Genomic DNA, 20,351 nt, shown 5'->3' with positions numbered 1-20,351 from the left:
TTGCTCATGAACGTGTGCACTGGGGGCCCAGGCTCTTATACCTTCTCCCTGACCCCTGTCTGCAGTCACAGGAATATAGCTGGGTGGCACCTTCAGGGCTGGAATATACCTGGCGGTTGCTGATGTGATGAGCTGTCCCCCCTCAAGAAGGGGACCAGAGGAGGGGATTGGCATGCCCTCAGCCTTTTCCCTTGCAAGCTGCCTGCCAGTCAATGAACTGTTGCTGGTGCACAGTGGGAGTATGTTGCCAAGGCTTCGGTCTGCTTGTCTTAATCTTGCAGCATTAAGCTGCACCAGTATAGATTTATATACATAATACTGTGGCATCCAGAACCACTGGGAAACAATTGCAAAGATTTCCCTTTGCAACAAAGAGAAGAAAGAAATTTGTCAGCAGAGCCTGCTGTCTGCTTTGAGTGATAACTATATGTGCTTGTCTTACTGGTCTCCTCTCTCACTCTGCTGCACATGCATTTAAAAAAAATAAACTTTTTTATTTTTTTTCTTTTTTTCCCAGGGAATCCAGGACCGGCCAAGGCAGAGAATGCTTTGTCCCAGAACCACTTGCAGCTGCCTAAGAAGTCTGAAAAAATATCTCATCCAGGGCAGATTGCAGTAGGTTCTTTTAAATCCACTGATATTTTTTATTTGTTCATAGTTTTCACTAAGGGCATGTCTATGCAGACAGCTCCTCTGTTGGTGTTTGAGTTTGTTAGCTAATGAGTCCATTTGAGAGGCCACGTGGGGCTGGCTCAAGCTTACTGCTGCATTAATGTGTCCCCTCAGCTTTTGGTCCAGGTCTGACTTGTGTCCAGCTCAGGTCGGCGGCAGAGAGTTCAATTTTCCTGAACCTGCCTGATCGTAAATCTTTAGAAAGGAAGGATATATCTTTACTATTTCAGGAAGTCATTGATCACTTGTCATGCAACCCGAAGTCAAGATCATGTCTGTGGGTTGTGCAAATATCCACTGTGTAACTGCCTGGAATATGTGCTCACCAGGCTGTGTCACGCTCAGGACTGCCCTAGCTCTCCATTTGCTGACGTGTCACTGGTGGAAAGGATGATTGCTACTCCTCTGTCTTACTTACTGAGGCATTTCTCTTCTTTGGTGGTAGTTTTTAGGGGGGGAGAGGCAGGGATGCCTATTAGACAACTGGAGCTCACGGTGCCTCATGAAGGAGCTCATATGCGGGATGCTTGGCACTTCACAAGTTTGTGGGATGCTTGGCGTTTTAAAACTTCACAGGCAGGCCTGGGTGGCTCCAGGGGATGCAGAGCGGGGCAGCAGGGGACAGCGGCAGCTTGCTGGAGTCCCCAGTGCCTCCTGGCTTATCAGGGACTGGAGGTTTGAAGAAGACTCTGTATTTAGGCCATTGCCAGTGACGTGGGAGGCCTTTATATGAGTTCCTGGAGGACTGGGAAGTCTGACCGCCCTGTGGGAGCGAGCCGTGGCTGTGTCAGTATTGTCTTTCCAGCCCGAAGCGGTTCGTACCTGGTCAGCACAGGCAGAGCCGGTGCTCAGGCGTGGCCCCGTGAGCCCCGAGGTAACCCAGGGCTGGAGCAGAACTCAGGCTGGTGTGATCCTGCAGTCCTGGTGCAGAGCACTCCTTTTCTTATGAGAAAAAAGGAAGTATTTCTGTGGTCCTGCAAAGTGCAAAAACTGAATCATAAATGTTTGAGATTCAAAATAACATACTGACTAAAGTTAGTCACCTTTCAACTTTTAGGAAAACCAAGTGTTATGGCTTAGGTCACTTTCCTGTGTGAAATACCCACTTGTGATGGACCAACAAAAGCATCAACTTCCTAATAAAGCTTTTTTGGTGTGGAAGTGATGATAACTATGTTTGCTGGGACAGTAAAATACTGCACATGCTGTTTAGCGATGGGTTCTTCCATGAGTTAAAAAAAAAAAATCAACTGGGTTTTCTTTACTTAGAGTTCAGGCTCCTTTGCCAAGGGAAAGGACGGTGCCAGCTCATTCTTAAAAGCAGCAGACTATTCCTCATCAAGTGACGAAGTCAGCAGCAGTGATGAAGATGACACAAACCACACAGGGTTGGCTTGATTTTTTTTTTTTAAATTATTTTCTTATTACACACTCCTAAATATCTGGAAAAAGTTGGCATACATAAATACTACCTCCCCTCTGAAGTTACTATCAGTCATTTATGTTAGTGGTAATTAAGCAGTTTAATTGCACTATAATGAATTCCTGGGGGTAAATGTTTGCTCCATCAGGTGTATGCAGTGTAATAAGCTTTGACTTGCTGCCCTGGGACAATGAGATGTCTTGTTTTAACTGAATATCAATAGGTAGTGCTTTTATAGAGATTACGTTACATTGATCTATGTTTAAATGGAATTTTTGAAAGAAAAAAAAGGAGATGGAAAGGAAACTACACCTTCATGCTAAAAACAAGTTGCAGTGAAAAAAGCAAGGCAAACATGGCCCTTGTATTCAGATAGTCTGTTCACTCCAAGAGAAATAATTCCCACTGAAAAGTTGATTCCTTCACCAGGGCTGTTTGTAACGAGGGGATAGTGTAAGCAGGATTTGTTTTTGTAAAAGTTGCTGTATTTTTAACATTGCTATTTTGCACAATTTCTGCGGTTGCCAGATGATGCTGTGGCTTGTACCAAGCTGTTCTCACGTGAACTGTTTCTCTCTAGCTTTCCAGTTTCTCTTGTTGATTTTGTGACTGACATCTTGTGGTGTTTTACCTGTCGCACAGAATGTGTATTCTGCTGAGAAATAATGGAGCGTGAATAGCTTGCTAGTCCAAGGGAGAGTCAGGGGATCAGTTGGCCAGCCCTGCTGTTTGGAACAGCAGACAAAATCATTTTTTAGTATTGATGAATAAAACTTCTAATTCACTTGCAAATAGTCTTCAGTTTAATTCAAGTTCTAGGATTTACGTTGAAGCAGGGCCACAGAGCTCTCTGGGATGCGGCTCTTGCTCTTCTGACACAATTACATATGCGGTTTTGTCAGTCTTCAGGAAGAGATGCACAGATTTGTAGCACTGTTGGCAAGCTATTGTGTTGGCCTGGTACCAGTCCCTTCCCCTATGCTGCTCTGAAGAAGGTAGAGTTTTTGCACCTGCATATGCTCCTGATTTGCATTTCTGAAGTTCATTTTCAAAGCTGAGGGATGAGGAGGGAGAATGTTAAAAATCTTGTAGCTTATTCAGTGCACCTGAAAGATCTGTCTTTTTACTGTAAAGCCTTTATTTTCTTACTGTTCCTCTTCCAAACCACCTTATTCTGATCTGTAAAAAGTTTTATTCACTCTAGGTCATAGAATTCATCCTAGACCTCAGAAAGACTCTACATAAAAATATGGATTTGCCCTGTAGCAATGACTTTGCTGTGTAAGTGTTAGATTGCTGTGATCCTTGCATGCTGTAATGATTTGAAGGAGTGGTATCACTGCCTTTGGAAATCTGCATGTGTTATTTGCATCTCCTCTGTGTGTGAGATCCACCGGTCCTCTAGAGAAGTGGAATTAGCAGGACGATCCCCATCAGGTTTGCCTCCTGTGCACACAGCCACCACAAGAACTCCTGTAAAAGCAAAAGTATAATCTTGTCTATTAATCAAAGTCCCTTTACCTCGGCTGAAAGTCATTTATATTAAAAAGATAGATACTTTGGAAAATACGTCCTGATTTACTACCAAGTAAATAGCAAAAAGGATAGTGATCAAAGTGTAAGTGGCAGCCAGCATTGGAACTTTTGCATATTCTGGATAAAGTGAAGGGTTTTGTTTTTCTTGCTATCCAAAGCATGTGAATGCAGGATCTGAAGCCCCTTGCAGTCTGTAGGAGTGTTTCTGTGTGGGCTTTGGCTGAGACACCTTGGCACAAGTTTTAGTTGGCTATTGAAAACAATCTGTGTTTTCTTATTCTTGCCTGGGCTGTGCAACAGCTTTTGATGTCCACGCTCCAGCTTTCACAGAGGTGCCCAGTAGGACTAGACTTGGGACGTGCACATGTGCAAGAGAAAGGGCTTCATGTTCTCTTGGACGAATCCTGTTAACCACCCTGAGAAGGCTCATTTCTGAGGAAGCCAGGACTAAGGGCAGCTGTCTTTCACCAGTAAAACAACATTCAGTCTTGTTTTTCTTTTCGGTGAGATGAGCCAGAATTCTTCCTTGCACACACCAGGTTTTTGTTTTAAGGAAAGGGTGTCAGTGTACGTGATCCAGCATCTTACCCGCTTGTATAGCTTATCTATTCCATTGCTGCTAATTTCTCCTGCTCTACTGAGAGTGCTTCTTCCTCCGATGCCTGCAGCATTCATAATCCTCCTAAACCACTGAGTTTCCTGGGATTCATTTTGTGTGGTTCAGTTTCCTCTCTCTGCTCTTTATATGCTGTTCCCCACCACAATTTGAATGAGGTGGGTGCAGGTGTGTGCTTGGCTAGGAATTACTTTCTCCCCCTGGTAGGTGGGAGGTTGTCATCATTGAAGATCAGCTGTTGCTTGCTTTCCTGGTAAGAACAGGTCCTTGTATTCACCATTGATCCTACTCTGTATCTTGCCATTCTTTCTAAGTTTAGTATGCAAGTATTTACCTCTCCCATAGAAGGAGGAGGACCCAAAACCAAAAATTAAACAACAAAAAAAGCCACAAAAACTTCTACTCCTTCACAACCACCTTAAGTCGGTAACTCTCTCACCAAACGTTCTTTGTTATCGCATTGGGCAACATTTTAAAAAACACAAACAGCCCTTGCACTCTCCTAGCAGTTGTGGCTCTACAGCACTGTAGACAGACAGGATACTGGGCTAGGTGGGCTTTTGGCCCCAGCCAGTCCTGCAGCTCTTACATTCTTTTGTCTCTATGTGCACTGGGCAACATTTTTTTTTGTTGCTTTGTATGTAAGGTGAGGATGTCCATGTTTCAGGGACTGATTCACAGTATGAAATTTCACCGTAGCCTGTCCCAGTAGGCACTGGCAGAGAGGTCCCTGATACCAGTATATAGGGGAGCAGCGGCTCTTACCCGTGCAAGTGTAGCTGAATCTCTTTCTCTGGAGAGCAGGGTGGTCATGACTGGACCCTGCAGAGTAGTGTGTGAGGGGAGACAGGAGAAGTTTTGAAGTGGGCACTTCTCAAGTGACAGCTTGAGGGACCAGCTCTCACTTTCCTGAGCTATGCAGTGTCTGAAAAACGACAGGTGAAACGCGGGGAGATGAAGGGATGCTCCCCTTCAAGGTGGGGAGAGCTTCCTGCTGTGTGTGAGTGCTCCTCAGGCTCAAGTCCGTTCACGCACATCCACAGACTAATCAGCTTGCTTTTGTACAAGAACCTTTAAGTGTAACTAGTGAATGTTAATTATGCTTACTTTTGAACATGTATATGTTGGGGGTTTTTTTGGTTTTTGGGCTCTGGATTTTTTTTTCCCTTGAAGTAGTTCTGTTCATTAATTGGAGTTTGTTACCAGGCAACTGCTAAGCAGCAGAGTGGCAGATTTCTCAAGGACGAGAGTACCAGATGGAATTGAACTGAAACCCCAAAGCACCGTCGCAGAACAGAAGGTAATTTGGCCATTTGTAAGGGGGTGGGTACAGTGGGGGGGAGTCAGATCGTTAGTGTGCATGATAAACGCTGTATCCATTTCTTCTTGGCAGCATTTTCACTCTGAAGTCCTGCTCTGACATTGCAAATTATAGCTATAAAGCTTGAAAAAAATGTGTAGTTTCAGGTTTTGTGCATCCTATAAAAATGCTTACATTTAGGTACAAAATTGCACTTCTTTATTTGTCCTTGTTATTGACCTGGTAGTAGTTTCTGATGTCAATGTATTTCTTGAAGGCACTGGGCAGGTTGCAAAAAGCCAATCGTTGTTGGTGTGCATTGTTGCTATTTTTAAAAATCTTGACCTTTTTTATTCAGATTTAAAGAGAACTACCTCTTACTACTTAAAATATTACCAGAAGAGGGGAAAACCACTTCATCTCTCCCTACTGACTTAGCAAAAATACATCTCCTATCATATGTCATGTTAAGCTTTCTTCCCAGCTGTAGTTTCTAGTAGAGACTTCAAGTCATGTGGATTTTCCCCTGTGATGAATATTAGTGCAGAAAAGATGAAGACAGACAAAGCAGAACAATGTTCATTGTGGTTGAAAACAAAACAAAAAAAAAAATCACAGTAATAAGACTTGCACTCAGCATCAGAGCACTTCTCACATATTACTGAGTGTACTCTCATTTCACAGGTAGGGGAAATAAATTGCTATGAAACTGGTGTTTTTCGCAGAACTGGTTGTGTGAGCTGTGGCAGGGCTAGGAAGAGCAAGGAGTTTTCTTTACCTCTGGTGTGATTTCTAAGCTTCAGACCAGAGTGACATCCTTCCTGACTGCGGAAGGAGTCTCGCATTGCCTTTGTCACACCATCCTCAAGGAGAAAAGACCCTCCGTCGGAGAAGGAATTATAAACAGGGCAAACTCAGTATTTCTCTTGTGGCAAAACCATCCCTGTACTTTCCCTTTCCCCTGATATTTGGGCATTGGAAGTAGACTGCTTGAGGGAAAGGAGGAGGATGGGGTCTTTGAGTCCCAGACTGAGCATGAGGGAGGATGGAAAAGAGTGGAGGTCGTGTTTTTTGGTGCGTTTGGGGAGGACAATGCAGGAGGGAGAACAGACAGATGGCTGCAGCCTCTGCTCACAAATCTCTGATGCCTTCCAGTCTTCACCCTCCTTCTCATGGAGAATCCTATCCGTTCCTCCCACCTCTGTTTCACCAACCACAGCCATCATGAGTCTCTACGACTTCTTCCAACATCCCGTTCCCTGGCCCATCAGCATGAACTGGTTTGACGTGGTTAGGGTGTCCCAAACTGCCAAAATGATTCAAATGGGAGTTTGGTTCAGTTCAGCTGAATCCGACTCAAAACTGGACAAAAAAGGCTCATACTTGCTTGATTCCCTAATCTCTAATACTGACATGTATGTTTTGGTTTGGTGTGGGTTTTTTATATTTAAATTAAAATGTAAAATACTTAGAGCATCAATTTGATTTCTAGTTAATTACTTGGCTTTTAAAACACAAATGTCTTTTATTTAGAATTATCTACTTTTTTCACCATATTTTGGCCAGCATTCAAAAAAGCTGATCTGATTTGAGTAGGTTGTTTGTCAAAGTCAGTATAACCTACAGACTTGCCTTGAATTCAACCAGTTCGAGTTTGGTGGTGCTTTTTGCTTCTGTGTAACTCAGGAGGAATTTTCTAGTGTACTACTTGGCTCCTCTCGCTCTCTATATTCCAGTGCCGATGGTGTTCAGGTACCCTGACCCATCATGGCCAGGGATAGATCCCTCTGCAGTGCCCTCCCCATCTGGGACACCACTTGCTTTACATACCCCATCTTTCTTCCTCTCGAAGCTTCTAGCCATGTATGCCCAGAAACCAACCTCTGACTCCATATTTTGTGCCATTTGGGGAGAGAGAGCTTGTGTGGTGCCTCACATCTTACAGAGTTTACAAGTATTTCCTTGAAGCTGGTGGGATCCTGTAAGGAGGTCTGCAGTACCAAACATCATTGTACTGGAAAAGCTGATACTGGGTCCTACTGAATGTCATCATTCTAGAATAAGATTTCGTAATTCACTAGGTGGAAAGTAGCAGTGAAAGGAATGGTAAGGGGCTTTGAACTAACTGCAGGTCCAGAACTGAGAAGTACCTACTGTGCTAGGTGGAGGTCAGATCTGTAACATTAGGACAAGTCATTTGATTCTGTCTCAAGTGTCTCTGAGGATGACGTTGCTTCTTTACCTGTGGTTGAGGTAACATAGATGAGGAACATTTGTGGAGGACTTCAGGAGTGGAAGCCAGTGTTGATGTCTCAGGTGTTTGCCACACACTTTTGTGGTTTTTTTTTTTAATTGTAAAATTTCCATAGGGTTTGTCTTTACATGATGCATCACGCAGAGCACCCCTCCCCATATGCTCATTATTTATTGTCTGCATTAACAGAAGTTGCATAGTGCATTGGAAGTATGCCAAATGTGGAGTTTAACTATATGTTCTCACGTGCAGGATCAGATTTTAGGGAAACAAATTTCTAGCACCCAAGAAGGCCTCTGGAGCGTAAACAACCAGAACTATCTCCTGCCAGATCTCCTCCAGCAAAGCCAAATTTCAGACTCTTCTGTGAACCAACCAAAAGTGCCACTGACTAGCCAGGAACCTCAGAACAAACCTCTGCATAAGGTAAGAGATAAATTACAGATTGAATGAGTTGTACCATCATTCTCCTCCAGCCCTTAGGAGCCTGTGATTAGAGCCTTTTAACTTCATTTATCCTATCTCTTTTTATGATGAGATTTTTTTTTACCACATCTCTTCTTTTCTTTAAAAGTTTTACCTAGGGGACGGATAAGAAATCTTGAGCTCCGTAACAGCTTTTATTGTTCCACTTGTTTGCCCCCATCTCTCTCTGCTCCCTTTTCTTTACTTCCTTTTTTTCCCTCCCCTTAGAAGTCAGAAGTTGTTCTCTCTGGTCTTTTACCTGTCATGTCAGCTCTTGTCAGCCTCTGCTCATCATCCCTGGCTTTCTTCCATCCAAGTGTCCGGTGGGAGAGCGGAGGGGCCGGGACAGGATGTCTCGGCAGCCCTGAAGGGACTCCAGAGGGTCTCTTGGGCAGAAGTGTGTCACTGGAGGCAGATAACAGCTCTGTCAGGGGTCACATCCTAAACTGCCTTACTTGAGGCAGCAGTGTCCTCCTTGCTGCAAAGAGATTTGAGCAATGCCCTGTTGCAGATGAGACAGCCGGGAGTGATCGACTTGCTCTTCTTCTGGGGACAGGTTGTTTCGGTGCAGTGCCTGGCTCAGCATCCCCACACAACTGCCTGCTCAGGCCTCCTCTTCTGTCACTAAATTTGCACCATCTATCTACTGCTTTAAGACTGTTCATCATGTCTAAGTGTGCCATGTGCCATTTCTTCTGAACCTCAGAGGCTGTGCATTGCTGTCTGCTCCCCTAGTATCATCTTCCTGAAGCAGCTCTTGTTTTTCATTGTAGACCCCATGCACTGAAAGCACACCTTCAAAGAGCAGTACGTCATCTACAGCATCGTTTACTGCATTCATAGATCCTAGACTTCTGCCAATCACCCCTCCCACCAGTCCTGTAGGACCTTCCTGTAGTTCTCGTGAGTATGCTTTGCTCTTCTCATATAGTGTCACTCCTGGTTTCTTTTTTTTTTTTTTTTTCTGGGAGCGGGGAGGGCCTATTGCTTGGAGATGGAAACTGTCAGTAACATCTCCAGAAACCGAAACTCCACATTGCTATGAATTTTCATTGTACTGCTTCTGCTTATCTTCCAGATGTGGCTTTCTCTACTGTGCTGCTGTGTTAACCACAGTGCTTACTCAGGAATGCCTGAGGAATTTTCCAGATGTATGTTTTTTTCCTTTGGCTACATAATGCTCCTGAGGTGTTCTCTCACCCCTGTGGGGTTTCTTTCATTGTGCCATAAACAGGTCAAATGTAGGACGTAGCCAAACACTTGCATGTTTCACAATTGCATGTCTTCCATTCTAGCATCCAGTGCAAAACCTGAGCCTGTCAGGAGAGAAAATGCAAGGAAGGGCTCCGTTGTCAACGTCAACCCAACAAATATCCGCCCGCAGAGTGACAGTCCAGAAATTCGTAAATACAAGAAGAAATTCAACTCAGAGGTCCTTTGTGCTGCCTTGTGGGGTAAGCTCAGAAGTAATTGGGCATGTGTACGGAGGGAAGGCAGCAGCAGGAGAGGCTGGCAGTATACGCCAGGCAGATTTCACAGTTGTATTGCACTTCTCCTGTCTGAAAGTCCTGGCGTGGATCACAGAGTAGATACCTGCGTCACTCGCATGACACTGCCTTCCTGGTAGAAGATGGCAAACAGATGACTTACAGTTGCAAAGGATTTTGTGCATCAGAATGAGAAAATGTTTTGATCGAGCACCGAAGTGGAAGTGTGCTCACTGGAAGCGCCAAAAGTTGCAAATGTTTTAGTAATTTATGCAGCTCATGGTACTTACTCTTGTGTTAGCTGCATACGACTACAGCTGATCACACTGAGCCCTGACCCAGTGGAGATAATCCAAACCTGAAGCCTTTCGCTATCATGTGTGTTAGATATTCCAAGATTCTGAAGAAGGACAGACATCAGTCTTTCCAAAAGCTTGGCTTCCTTAGTTCCTGTTGTCAGTGCCGACTCAGAACCTCGCTGGATCACTCTTTTTACAGGGTCACATGGTGTAAAACCAAGATGGGTGTAGTCAGACCAGTTTTCAACAACTATAGACCTTGTCCCAGTCTCAAAGTAGCTAATCTCTTGAGTTGTTTTAACCACCTTTCTGCTTCAGAAGAACAGATGTATTCTATGGAACTCATCCAGCCTTTTGCTCCTCCTCACTTTTTGAGTCTGGAATGGAAAATGAATGAAGTAGATGAAACGTTATCCAAAGGAGATGTAGATTTCCAGTTTACAGCTTCACAGATTTTGCGTAATGTATGTTTGTAGGAGTCCAAGATTTTAAGTTAAGAACAGAGCTGTGTGGCCAGGTCTGTAATTAAATGTGTGTTGAGCCTGGAGAGCACCAGGTACTCGTCAGAGCATTGCCAGTGGAGGAGGTTGCTTGTTACAGCAGGAAATCTCATGTCGTTTCTTTAGAACCTGCTGATTAGGACACGTAGCTGTCATGCCAGCTGATCACAATTTTTGACATCCTCTGATGTCAATAACCTTTGCTTCCTTGGGAACATTTGGATTTCAGATGGATTCACTCCTTTAAATGGGCATTTGAAAGCATTCTTGCAAAACACAGACCGTTTTCAAACAAACACTCCACTTCCTCGTAACAGCAGCCCTTGTTCGCACGAGTTTGGTCCTCCTGTGATTTGAGTGTTGTATTTGGGGAAAGAGGGATTTTTTTGTTTGTTTGGTTTGGTTTTTTTAATTGATGGAGACCCTTAGATCATTTAATTGGATCTCCTATGTTGCCAGTGGCATGATGCTGGACTGGGACTTTAGCAGTGCTCACAGGCACTTGCCAAGGTCACCTGAGAAGTTCGAGTTTGCAAAGCATTTTCCTTTTTGTTTAAATCAACATTGACTTCAGCGGAACTACTCATCCTTCAAGTTACATGGGCATGTAAGTGTTCTACTGGATAAGAACTGTAATCGTGAGATCGTTTTTTTTTTTTCTATTAATTCTTCTGTAAGGTCGTCCACAGAGGAACAGAGAAATTATCAGGTACCATTAAGTGAGACTAACTAAGAATCCATTCTCAAAACAATGAACATTTGGTGCCCTCTGAATCATTAGGTGATTTATGCGGTATTTTTTTCCGTGTATCTACAGGAGTAAATTTACTGGTGGGAACAGAGAATGGATTGTGGCTGCTGGACAGAAGTGGTCAAGGAAGAGTTTATTCACTGATTACAAGGAGACGATTCCAGCAAATGGATGTTCTGGAAGGACTCAATGTGCTAATTACTATATCAGGTTAGTTCAGTGTCTAAAAGTATCTGACCTTCATTGGGGTTGGAAGCAATTAAAAAGAAGAATTAGGTTATAAACTAGGTTGAGGAATTTCCTCTTACAGAAAATCACAGGACAGTTATTCTTTTTAATAGGAAAACTCTCTTGAATTTTTAACATTTACATTCTAATTTCAGAGAGGCTTTCGGATATTTCATTACCTGGTTAATATGTAAAATGGTTTGTGGGAAGTATGAAGTGTTTCATATCCTTAAAATGAACTGATTCTCGGCAAGTTATAGTTTGTCAGTCTGTTGGCTTGTTTCTGTGATGGGTGAGCATCTAAGTGCAATTCTATTAAAATATCATTAAATAACCTCATTCTGTGTTCAACAAGATGTATGAGCCGTACCATGACAGCATCAGTAACATTAAATGGAGTAGCATCTTCAACCTCTGCTGACAAACAGCTTGGACTGCAAGGTACTGAGGCCCTTATTTCCCGTGGATGAGAGTGGCCTCAAAGGATACTTAGAACATGACGAGGTCAGAGATGTAGGTCCAGCAAGGAATGGCAGCTTCTCGTGTCCTATCCAGACTCACCATAGGTGATGGTGAGAGCTGTTTGTACCGTATTTCCAGGTCCAGTTGTTTGTGTGGCACAGTTCTGCTCTTGTAGACTAAGCTGTGATCCCAGACTGCTGTTGACCAGATGTTCTTACACACTAAAGCAACAGAAAGACTGACTGACATGAAAGATGATAAAGTAATTCTCACCTGGAAAGGCATCCAAAAGAAAATAGCTACTTGTAATGAAGATTGTCAGTTAATTAGAACCAAATCAGTCACTCAAAATGGCCATTGTAGGCCATACCTGTGTTCCTTCCTTCACATCAAGGAGTAAATGCCAGATAGCGTGATTATTTTTGATGATACACGTGTCTATAGAGACCTGTTCTTTGGCCTGAGGGAAGAATTTCAGTCAGGTGTGAAAATCTTGCATCAGGCTTGAGTCCCAAGGTAAGTGCACATGTGCCTACTGCCACAGGATGGCTCATCTTCCAGTTCCCTCCTGCGCGTCGCCATCACACAGGGCTTTTCTTTTGTGCTGCTGGACTCTTCTCTCACCTTGACGAGGCACAAAAACCCGCTGTACTCAAGGTCACAAAACTCTGGCTTTTTCAAAGTGTGGGAAAGTTTGTACTTCAGTGAGTTAAAGCATTATGTCTCTTTTATTTCCAAATCCTAGGGAAGAAGAATAAGTTGAGGGTATATTACTTATCATGGCTGAGAAATAAAATTTTGCGCAATGATCCAGAGGTGGAGAAGCGGCAAGGCTGGGTGTCTGTGGGTGACCTGGAAGGCTGTGTACACTACAAAGTCGGTAAGGGCTTTTTGTGTTTTCCTTGAAGAGCTGCTTAATCATCCTGTTGTATCTCATGACATCGGCATTTTTCTTCAGCTCTGTTTCAGTGTTGTATTGGCCCGAATATCTCTGATTTCTTTCAAATCTCCTTGTTTTACATGGCAGATGCTTTGCTGCCTGTCATTCCAGGAAGCATCTCTTCTTGCAGCAGTCACTGGATGTTGTTACAAGTATTCCCTGTGACAGCTGAGGAAAGGAGTGCCAGCCCTGGTCCATTGCTCAGTCAGCGGTTTAATTAAAGTTTTAATTAGACAGATGTTTTCCACCTCTATGCTATTCAGCTTCCCTCCTGGCCCTGAGTAACTGCTAAGAAACTGGACTAGTAAAGTGCTAGTAAATCATATTTGTAGGATGTCCATAGGTAGATCAGATTGGATGTGCTACAGCTCATCCCTGTCTCTAGATCATAAAAAACCCTGAATATACCTTTGTTTAAACTTACACACTGGAAATGGTACCGTCGCAGTTGAAAAACCATCTTGCTTTTATTTGGCTTTCAGGCAGTTTGTTCTTGAACATCAGTATTGTGATAGTTCCTGTCATTTAACTGCGTGAAGGGGTGTGATGATGTATAGCGCAAGTTTTGCTTTGGTGAAAGATGGTAGATGAAAGTTGCACTTTTTTCAAAGTCAGATAGAGAAATGATGTCAAGGAATGCAGGAGCTGGCGAGGTGGCTGGCTCTCATAAATACCTTGCTTGACTTTTTTTTTGCTTTTATATCTCATGGCTTTAAAAGTGGCAAGGGGTAAATCCAAGACAGAATGTGAAACTGATGTGTGTCGCTACTTTCTTTGTGTTATAGCTAAGCACCCACGTATTCCACTTCAGTTGCTCATCTTTGGGTTTGGTGTGGTTTGTTTTGGTTTTTTTTAAAAAATAAAATAGTTATCCTAAAATTAGGCAAACTTTTGGTCAGAGCTTTTGTGTTTACATAATGACGAGCCACTCTTACTTCTTTGACAAAACAGCTGCTGTTGTTTGAATCTTCTTGTATCTTGGCCTTTGGTTTTACAGCCATTTGCCCAGATAGAAGAGGAAAAGGATGCGCTGTTCTGCATTTTGGTGGAGTTTGTTCGTTTTTTTTGGTTTGGGTTTTTGTGTTTTTTCCTTTCTCTGCCTATGTGAGATTTTCCCTAACCAGTGTCCATCCTTATCCACCCTCCATGCCTCTGCTATATGTTTGGCCAGTGTGAACTGCTCCTTTTGTAAGCAGCAAGGGCTGATGAAGCTCTCCTCCCACAGAAAACAAATCTTACTTCAGTAGCGTAACACCTGCATCTTTTAAAAATCCCTGCCAAGCACAAATATAAAATGTAAAATGAAGGGTGAATGTGTTGGGATGCCATGCCCTAGCGTTCTGTTTCCAAAGCAAATGCTTGTCTCTGGCAGAGTGAAAACACGACGTACAAAGAAGCCTTAATTTTCAATGCATGAGTCTTCATTTATTCTTGATGGGCTCAACATGACCTTAATCAACTTTGAGAAATTGCTCATCTCTTAAATGCTTACTCATCTCAGAAACATGGGATTCCTTCGCCCACACTAGCACATGGGGATTTAACTCTACACATGAGCAGTGAAATGAAAATTCATCCTGCAGAGTGGTACAGAATTGTTCAGCCAACAACCACCATTTCTCCAAAAGTAGCTTATTCACCACCTGCAATGTTGGTGCATGTTCACACTTAAAAAATAAAGTAGGTTGGCTTAGCTGCAGGGTCAAGACCTTTTTTTCTGACTAGTAAGATTATTTTTTTTAATAGATGTATGAAAAGCAATATATAAATGTTGTTAACAGTCATCTGGCCTTACCGAGAGTAAATGAACTATAGGTTTTCAGTCAAGGTTTTGTCACTGGTGATATTAAACAGTGATGTCCAGAATCTATTAGTCTCCCTTGCTGAATAATGTCTACTTCTACAAGTAGTCCATTGAAATTATTTCATGTGATGAGATGGTCTTTGATTTAAGTGTTTGTCTGGTACCTAAGGAATTGTTATTCTTGTATTACAGTAAAATATGAGAGAATCAAATTCCTTGTAATTGCTTTGAAAAACTCAGTGGAGGTTTATGCATGGGCTCCAAAGCCTTATCACAAATTCATGGCTTTTAAGGTAAGTGGAACTTCACTTTGGTTCAGATGTATCACTGTTTCTCGTCTACTCTTCACTTTTGCTTTTTGTTGCTTTGTATAACATTTATTTCTAGTTAAAGATAAAATGAGTATTCTTTTAAAGAAAGCATAGCTCATTTGACATACATTGGAGATGGCAGGCATAAAACTGTCACAGTCATGATTCTGTTAGATGTGAATAACTTGTTTCAGTGCTGTGCCAAAATGTACATTTGAGTTCACAAAGTTGATGCTGATTTCCCTCAAAAGAGAAGGAAGTTGAACATGAATGGTACTCAGCCTAAATTTGCCTAGTCCGTTTCTAGAATCTAAATTTTTTTCAAAACACAAGTGAACTATCCAGCTCTCCTCGCAGTGCAGTGGACGGTGGATACTTGGCTCCTTACATGTAACGTGCTGTTTAACAAAAACAGCCGTCTAACTTTTGAGTTTTGAAAATTCTTAAGATCATATATGTAGATCTGTAAACCAACGGCTTTATTGTGTTACATAGCGTATTTTTCTTTTTCCAGTCCTTTACCTCTCTTCATCACAAACCACTGTCGGTTGACCTGACCATTGAAAATGGACAAAGATTAAAAGTCATATATGGCTCACTAGTAGGCTTTCACGCTATTGATGTGGACTCTGGATCTGTGTATGACCTGTACCTTCCAACACACGTAAGACACTCCAAAAAATTACATAAATGCCTCAGTTCTTTGGGCTGTATATTGATGATGATCAGGTTAAGAGTTTTGTTGTATTTCAGAAGACAGGATAAGAGAATAATAATTGGATGCCAGCTAATAGAAAACCACTTTTCACGTGCTTATAACACTGAAGTTCTGTTAAAGGGCTTTTATCACATTTAGAGTATCAATTTTAATGGCTTAATGTCAGAAAGCCTGTTGTATGGACAATACTATTTTTAATTGATTTATCCTGGAAATTTAGGACTTCTTAAACAAAGACACAATAATATCTACATTAATTTAGATGACTTCTACAATCTGCCACTGTGCTTTTCAATCTTGCTAACAAGCTAACTAAATTATCACTGATTTGAGCTGAAATTTGGCCTGGATTACAAAGACTGTTGCAACCTATTTTAATCTTGATCCGTTCAAGCCTGTTAGCCTTGCATGAATGAGTACCTGTAGCTGGAGGAGCCAGGTATACATGTGCACCCATAATCCCAATTTCCTCACCGTGGAGCAAAGTTGCATTTGTTTTACACGATTACAGATCCAGGCTTTGTGTGCAAAATGCGATTTGCCTTTCAGTCATGATTTTGCAGAAAGCCAACTTCCAGACTAGATAAATTTGCTGATCTTCTTGCCATTCAGTTGCCTGTGAAATCAGTCCTTAAATTCAAAAGAACGTTTACATTTTCCTCGGGATTTTCTCATTAGATTGTCAAGCAGTTGGCATGAAGAAGTTGATTTCAGGTTGACATGTACATGTTGCATTGTGCATCTGTTCATCGAGGTGACAGGTGATCACTAAATTCTGGCTGAAGCTCAGATAACAGCAAAGTAGTTCCCCTGCAGAAGTGAATGGCTGGCATAGGGCTGTCCAATATGAAGTCTGTGCTTGGGTTTTAATCTTTTTTTTTGGTCTGCTTATTTTTTAAATGTTCTAGATAGTTCTTTTCAAAGCTCGGAGTCCCAAAAGCCAGAGAAATTTGGGGGCTTAGGTCCAGAAAACTAGCAGGTTCCCACGGCTCCAGTCTGACGGGACGCTCCTGGCAGGGAAACTTGTGTGTGCTCTTGAAAACCTCCCTGAAGTCAACAGAGCCCCAGAGGGGCAGAGGGTTAGCTCGTCCTGGTGCCGTGGCCTCCAGTATCCCCAGGCAATGTGTCCCAAGTTTACGCTCAGGAGGGCTGGAGAAATCTCACCCTAGATCTGCATGTTGCAGCCTGTGCCTTGAACTCTTATTTTTTAATTTCATTCTCTCCACTCTCAGCCCCACATTTTCAAACCAAAAGAAAACCCACGCTGCCCGTGCAAGCCACTTGATCACTCTGCTGCCCTGACAAGCGACAGCCTTCAAATTCTGTCAGACCTATGTTTCTGATGGATGCAAAGTTTGAGGATGGCTGTTAAGTTTATAAACTTAATTAAACTAACTTTTCTAGCTGTTCAGAGCAAACTGTTCAATCACCCACTAAAAGCTTGTACTGTTTATTTCTGTGTTGGGTGTTGGTTTTTTTAAGGGACTTAATATTTGTTTTGTTAGAGGGTTTATTTAATCTTACAATTAGTAGCTTTGTTAATTAGGAAACTATGAAAAATTCACGTCCATTTATAAATCTAAGCATGGTGCCATCCTTGGAAGCTGGTTGCTAAGCAAGGTGAATAATGACTTGTCAAGAAGATCATTAGCATAATTGCCCAAGATAAAAAAGGCAAAGAAAAAAGTGAACCTTCTTAGAGGCTTTAGTTTTTTCAACAGGCTGCAAAAATAATTACTTACCTGATGAGAGAGATTTCCCAGGTGACTGTCCTGAATATGTGGGGCACCTTTAAGACTGACTCTTCAACCAAAAGTTAGCATGTACTAAAAATATATTTTTCCCTTTAGAGTCTTAGACCTGAAATAAATCTGCTGCTACAGTAGCTCTATCTTTTTTGGTATTTTATTATTTTAAAGAGGATCTGCTAGAATTGGATAATTCTCTCGGGGAGCTTTGTGGTGGCAACAGACCAGACTTTTAACAGGCTGACTGTAGATACTCTTGCTTTCTGGTAGCCTCTTTTCCTGGTTCCCCACCTCTTTCTTCATCTCTTACCTGCTTCGATCGCTCATGCGAGTACCAAGGCAACGCATTAAAATTGCTCTGCGACTCTGGATACCCGTTCTAGTGTTACGGATAGTTGTTGCGGAGGCACGGAGTCAAGTGGTTGGCCTGAGTGTATTCAGTTTGGCAAGTACAGCTTCAGTGCTTCTTTTACTGTTCGTTGTGCCCTTACGGTGTGCATACATTTATGTGCTTGAAGAAAGAAAGAGCTGTGTGTTGCTGGCTTGTGAAAATGTGTAGAAACTCCAGTCATATGCTTCCTATAAAAATATTAATTGTGGTGGTTTAATTTACTATTTAACATCTTGTTTTGAGTAGCGCTTTAAACAAGGAAATGCTTTGTTATTGTTTTTTAAGGCTGTCCTCTTTTTCTTTCAAAAACGCTTTCATAGAACTCCACCTTCATGGTTATATACTTAGGGTTTTTGGTTTTTGGTTTTTTTTTTTTCACTTGGGACATGTTGGCTTCTGGGAGAGATTCTAGTGCATTGAACAGCTGTTAAAATAATTTGTGTGAGTGAAATGCACTGTTTCTGGGGCATGCAGAAAACATATGCTGCGCAGCATTTCAATGGGCAACTGGTCTTAGTGAAGGATGTGGGAAGGGAAGGATTGAGTGGCTTGTATTTGAAAGGTCCAGGTAACTTTTCAGCTTGCTGTAAATATTGTTAAATTCACAGGTTTAGCTTGTGAGTGGGGATAGGGAAATATCATGGAAAGTGAAAGCACTGATTTCCTGGAATGTGGAAGCTTTTGTCCTTCCTCCATCTTCTGAAATAATTCTGAATTCAAATTTATTTCACCTTTCTTCTATTGATATACTGCAAGTGTTTTGTGAGTGAGTAAGTAAATATTATTGTGTCTCAGTGGCTCCATGGCTTCTTGAAACCAATTAATACTGGTAGATATAAAGTGAAATACGGAACGTTGAATTGTTTGCAAACCTACTGTCATATTCCAAGGGGGGAGGAGGGGAGAAAGCCTGTTTCGGAGGCCAGCTAGCAAACTATGCAGCCTTGCTGAAAACAGGCATTTCTTTCACTTTCCATGAGCCATGAGCTGGTTCTTTTTATTGCTCTGCCAAGCTAGCTAGATGTAGTCGCTAAAATTGCAGACCATTTTCTGATATAAATCGTAGTAAAATATGATTCTAGATCCAGGGGACAATTCGCCCACATGCCATTATCATCCTCCCGAATACCAGCGGAATGGAGCTTTTACTCACCTATGAAGATGAAGGCATCTACATTGATATATACGGGCATTTCACAAAGGAGACTGTTTTGCAGTGGGGAGAAATGCCAGCGTCTGTAGGTATGTATGAAAAATAGCACTTTATTAAATAGAAGATTCTGCTGCATGAAGCCTGACTTCTTTATGAGGTTTGTATCCATATGAAAGTGGTTGTATGGCACATAAAGCAACTTCTGAGCAAACTGGATGTGCAAAGAGTGAACAGATTTATGTATGTTTGTGTTAAGACAGCCAATGATTGCAGTAGGGTCTTCACATTTGGAACATCACAGAGTTTGTACTCTTGTCACGCTGTTTATTGCATCATACCTTGACTTATACGGCCAGACTTCACTGAGGGTGCAGCTTACCACCAGTTTTCAGAGAGAATGACGTGAATTACAGGTGAATAAAAGGTGCCCTTGTTTCCTACTTTGATTGTTCATAGCCTATAGCGCTTTATTTTAAAATTCACAGCTACGGAGAGGTCAGTTACTGAAGAGATCTGTAACTGCGGCGAAATGGCCCCTGAAGTTTGTCCGTTTAAATTCACAGTGCTGCCAGCCCAGGGTATTTCTAATAGATTCTCAGTCTCTCCATGCTTGCAGTTGGCTTTGTAGGAGGAGATTCTGTGATTGTATTGTAGCCAGGACAGCTGTTTGTTTCACCTTCCCCAGAGGGGCTTCAAGTTAACAGTGTGGGGAAAACCAAGAACAGCACAGGCAGAGTTTTATTATTTGTTGTTTTTAATTTCTTTTCTGGCTCACTCCTGTTCTTCTGCATCTTAAAACAAACATACCAACAAACCAAAAAAGCCCAAGACACTTAGATTGTACAAAAGCATATTATTAGCTTGGCAGAAACTGGATGCTGCAGTGAAAAATTGAGGATGTTCACCTTTCTCCTTTCACTTCTAGCTGGGTAGTTTTAGGAAAAGTCCATTAAAATCAGTAGAATAACACCTCTGAGTAAATGCCAGGTTTGACATTTGTAGAGGGTTTTCAATAGTGCTGAGGGTGAGAAGCCCACCTCTGGAACACAAATCGCTACAACACAACTTTTTTTTTTTTTTTTTCACTGTTTCAATAAAATTCAGCAACAAAACTGCTTCAGTTTCCAAAAACAGTTATAAGGTTATAAGCTAACTATAGCGTGTTCCCTGCCCTTCACTCAATAGCTCTGTCTCAAATTTTCAGCCCATATTCAGAGCTGCAGGGCGTAATTAAAGTGTATCAAGTCAATTCTCCGTTCTTTATAGGAATATCTAATGGGTTTTGATATGTTG

General features: G+C 42.1%; 1 protein-coding gene across 3 annotated transcripts in view; it reads left to right on the top strand.

Annotated features, from left to right (window-relative positions):
* The window catches only part of NRK (Nik related kinase), a 109,178-nt gene that overhangs the window by 76,180 nt on the left and 12,647 nt on the right, over positions 1-20,351 (top strand). For all 3 annotated transcript variants that reach the window (XR_012837293.1, XM_075763491.1, XM_075763492.1), the window contains exons 19-29: positions 518-615; positions 1,942-2,060; positions 5,454-5,547; positions 8,054-8,227; positions 9,040-9,169; positions 9,562-9,720; positions 11,370-11,513; positions 12,739-12,873; positions 14,930-15,030; positions 15,563-15,712; positions 18,988-19,147. Coding sequence is in view for 2 of the 3 variants with exons in the window: in XM_075763491.1 (XP_075619606.1) it covers positions 518-615; positions 1,942-2,060; positions 5,454-5,547; positions 8,054-8,227; positions 9,040-9,169; positions 9,562-9,720; positions 11,370-11,513; positions 12,739-12,873; positions 14,930-15,030; positions 15,563-15,712; positions 18,988-19,147 (1,464 nt within the window). In the remaining variant the exon portion in view is untranslated. The remainder of the gene's footprint in view (positions 1-517; positions 616-1,941; positions 2,061-5,453; positions 5,548-8,053; positions 8,228-9,039; positions 9,170-9,561; positions 9,721-11,369; positions 11,514-12,738; positions 12,874-14,929; positions 15,031-15,562; positions 15,713-18,987; positions 19,148-20,351) is intronic.

Source organism: Balearica regulorum, chromosome 11, assembly GCF_011004875.1.
Source record: "Balearica regulorum gibbericeps isolate bBalReg1 chromosome 11, bBalReg1.pri, whole genome shotgun sequence".
Classification (NCBI taxonomy): Eukaryota; Metazoa; Chordata; class Aves; order Gruiformes; family Gruidae; genus Balearica; species Balearica regulorum.
The sequence above is the reverse complement of the archived record's forward strand: the minus strand, read 5'-3'. Positions and strand labels throughout refer to the sequence as shown.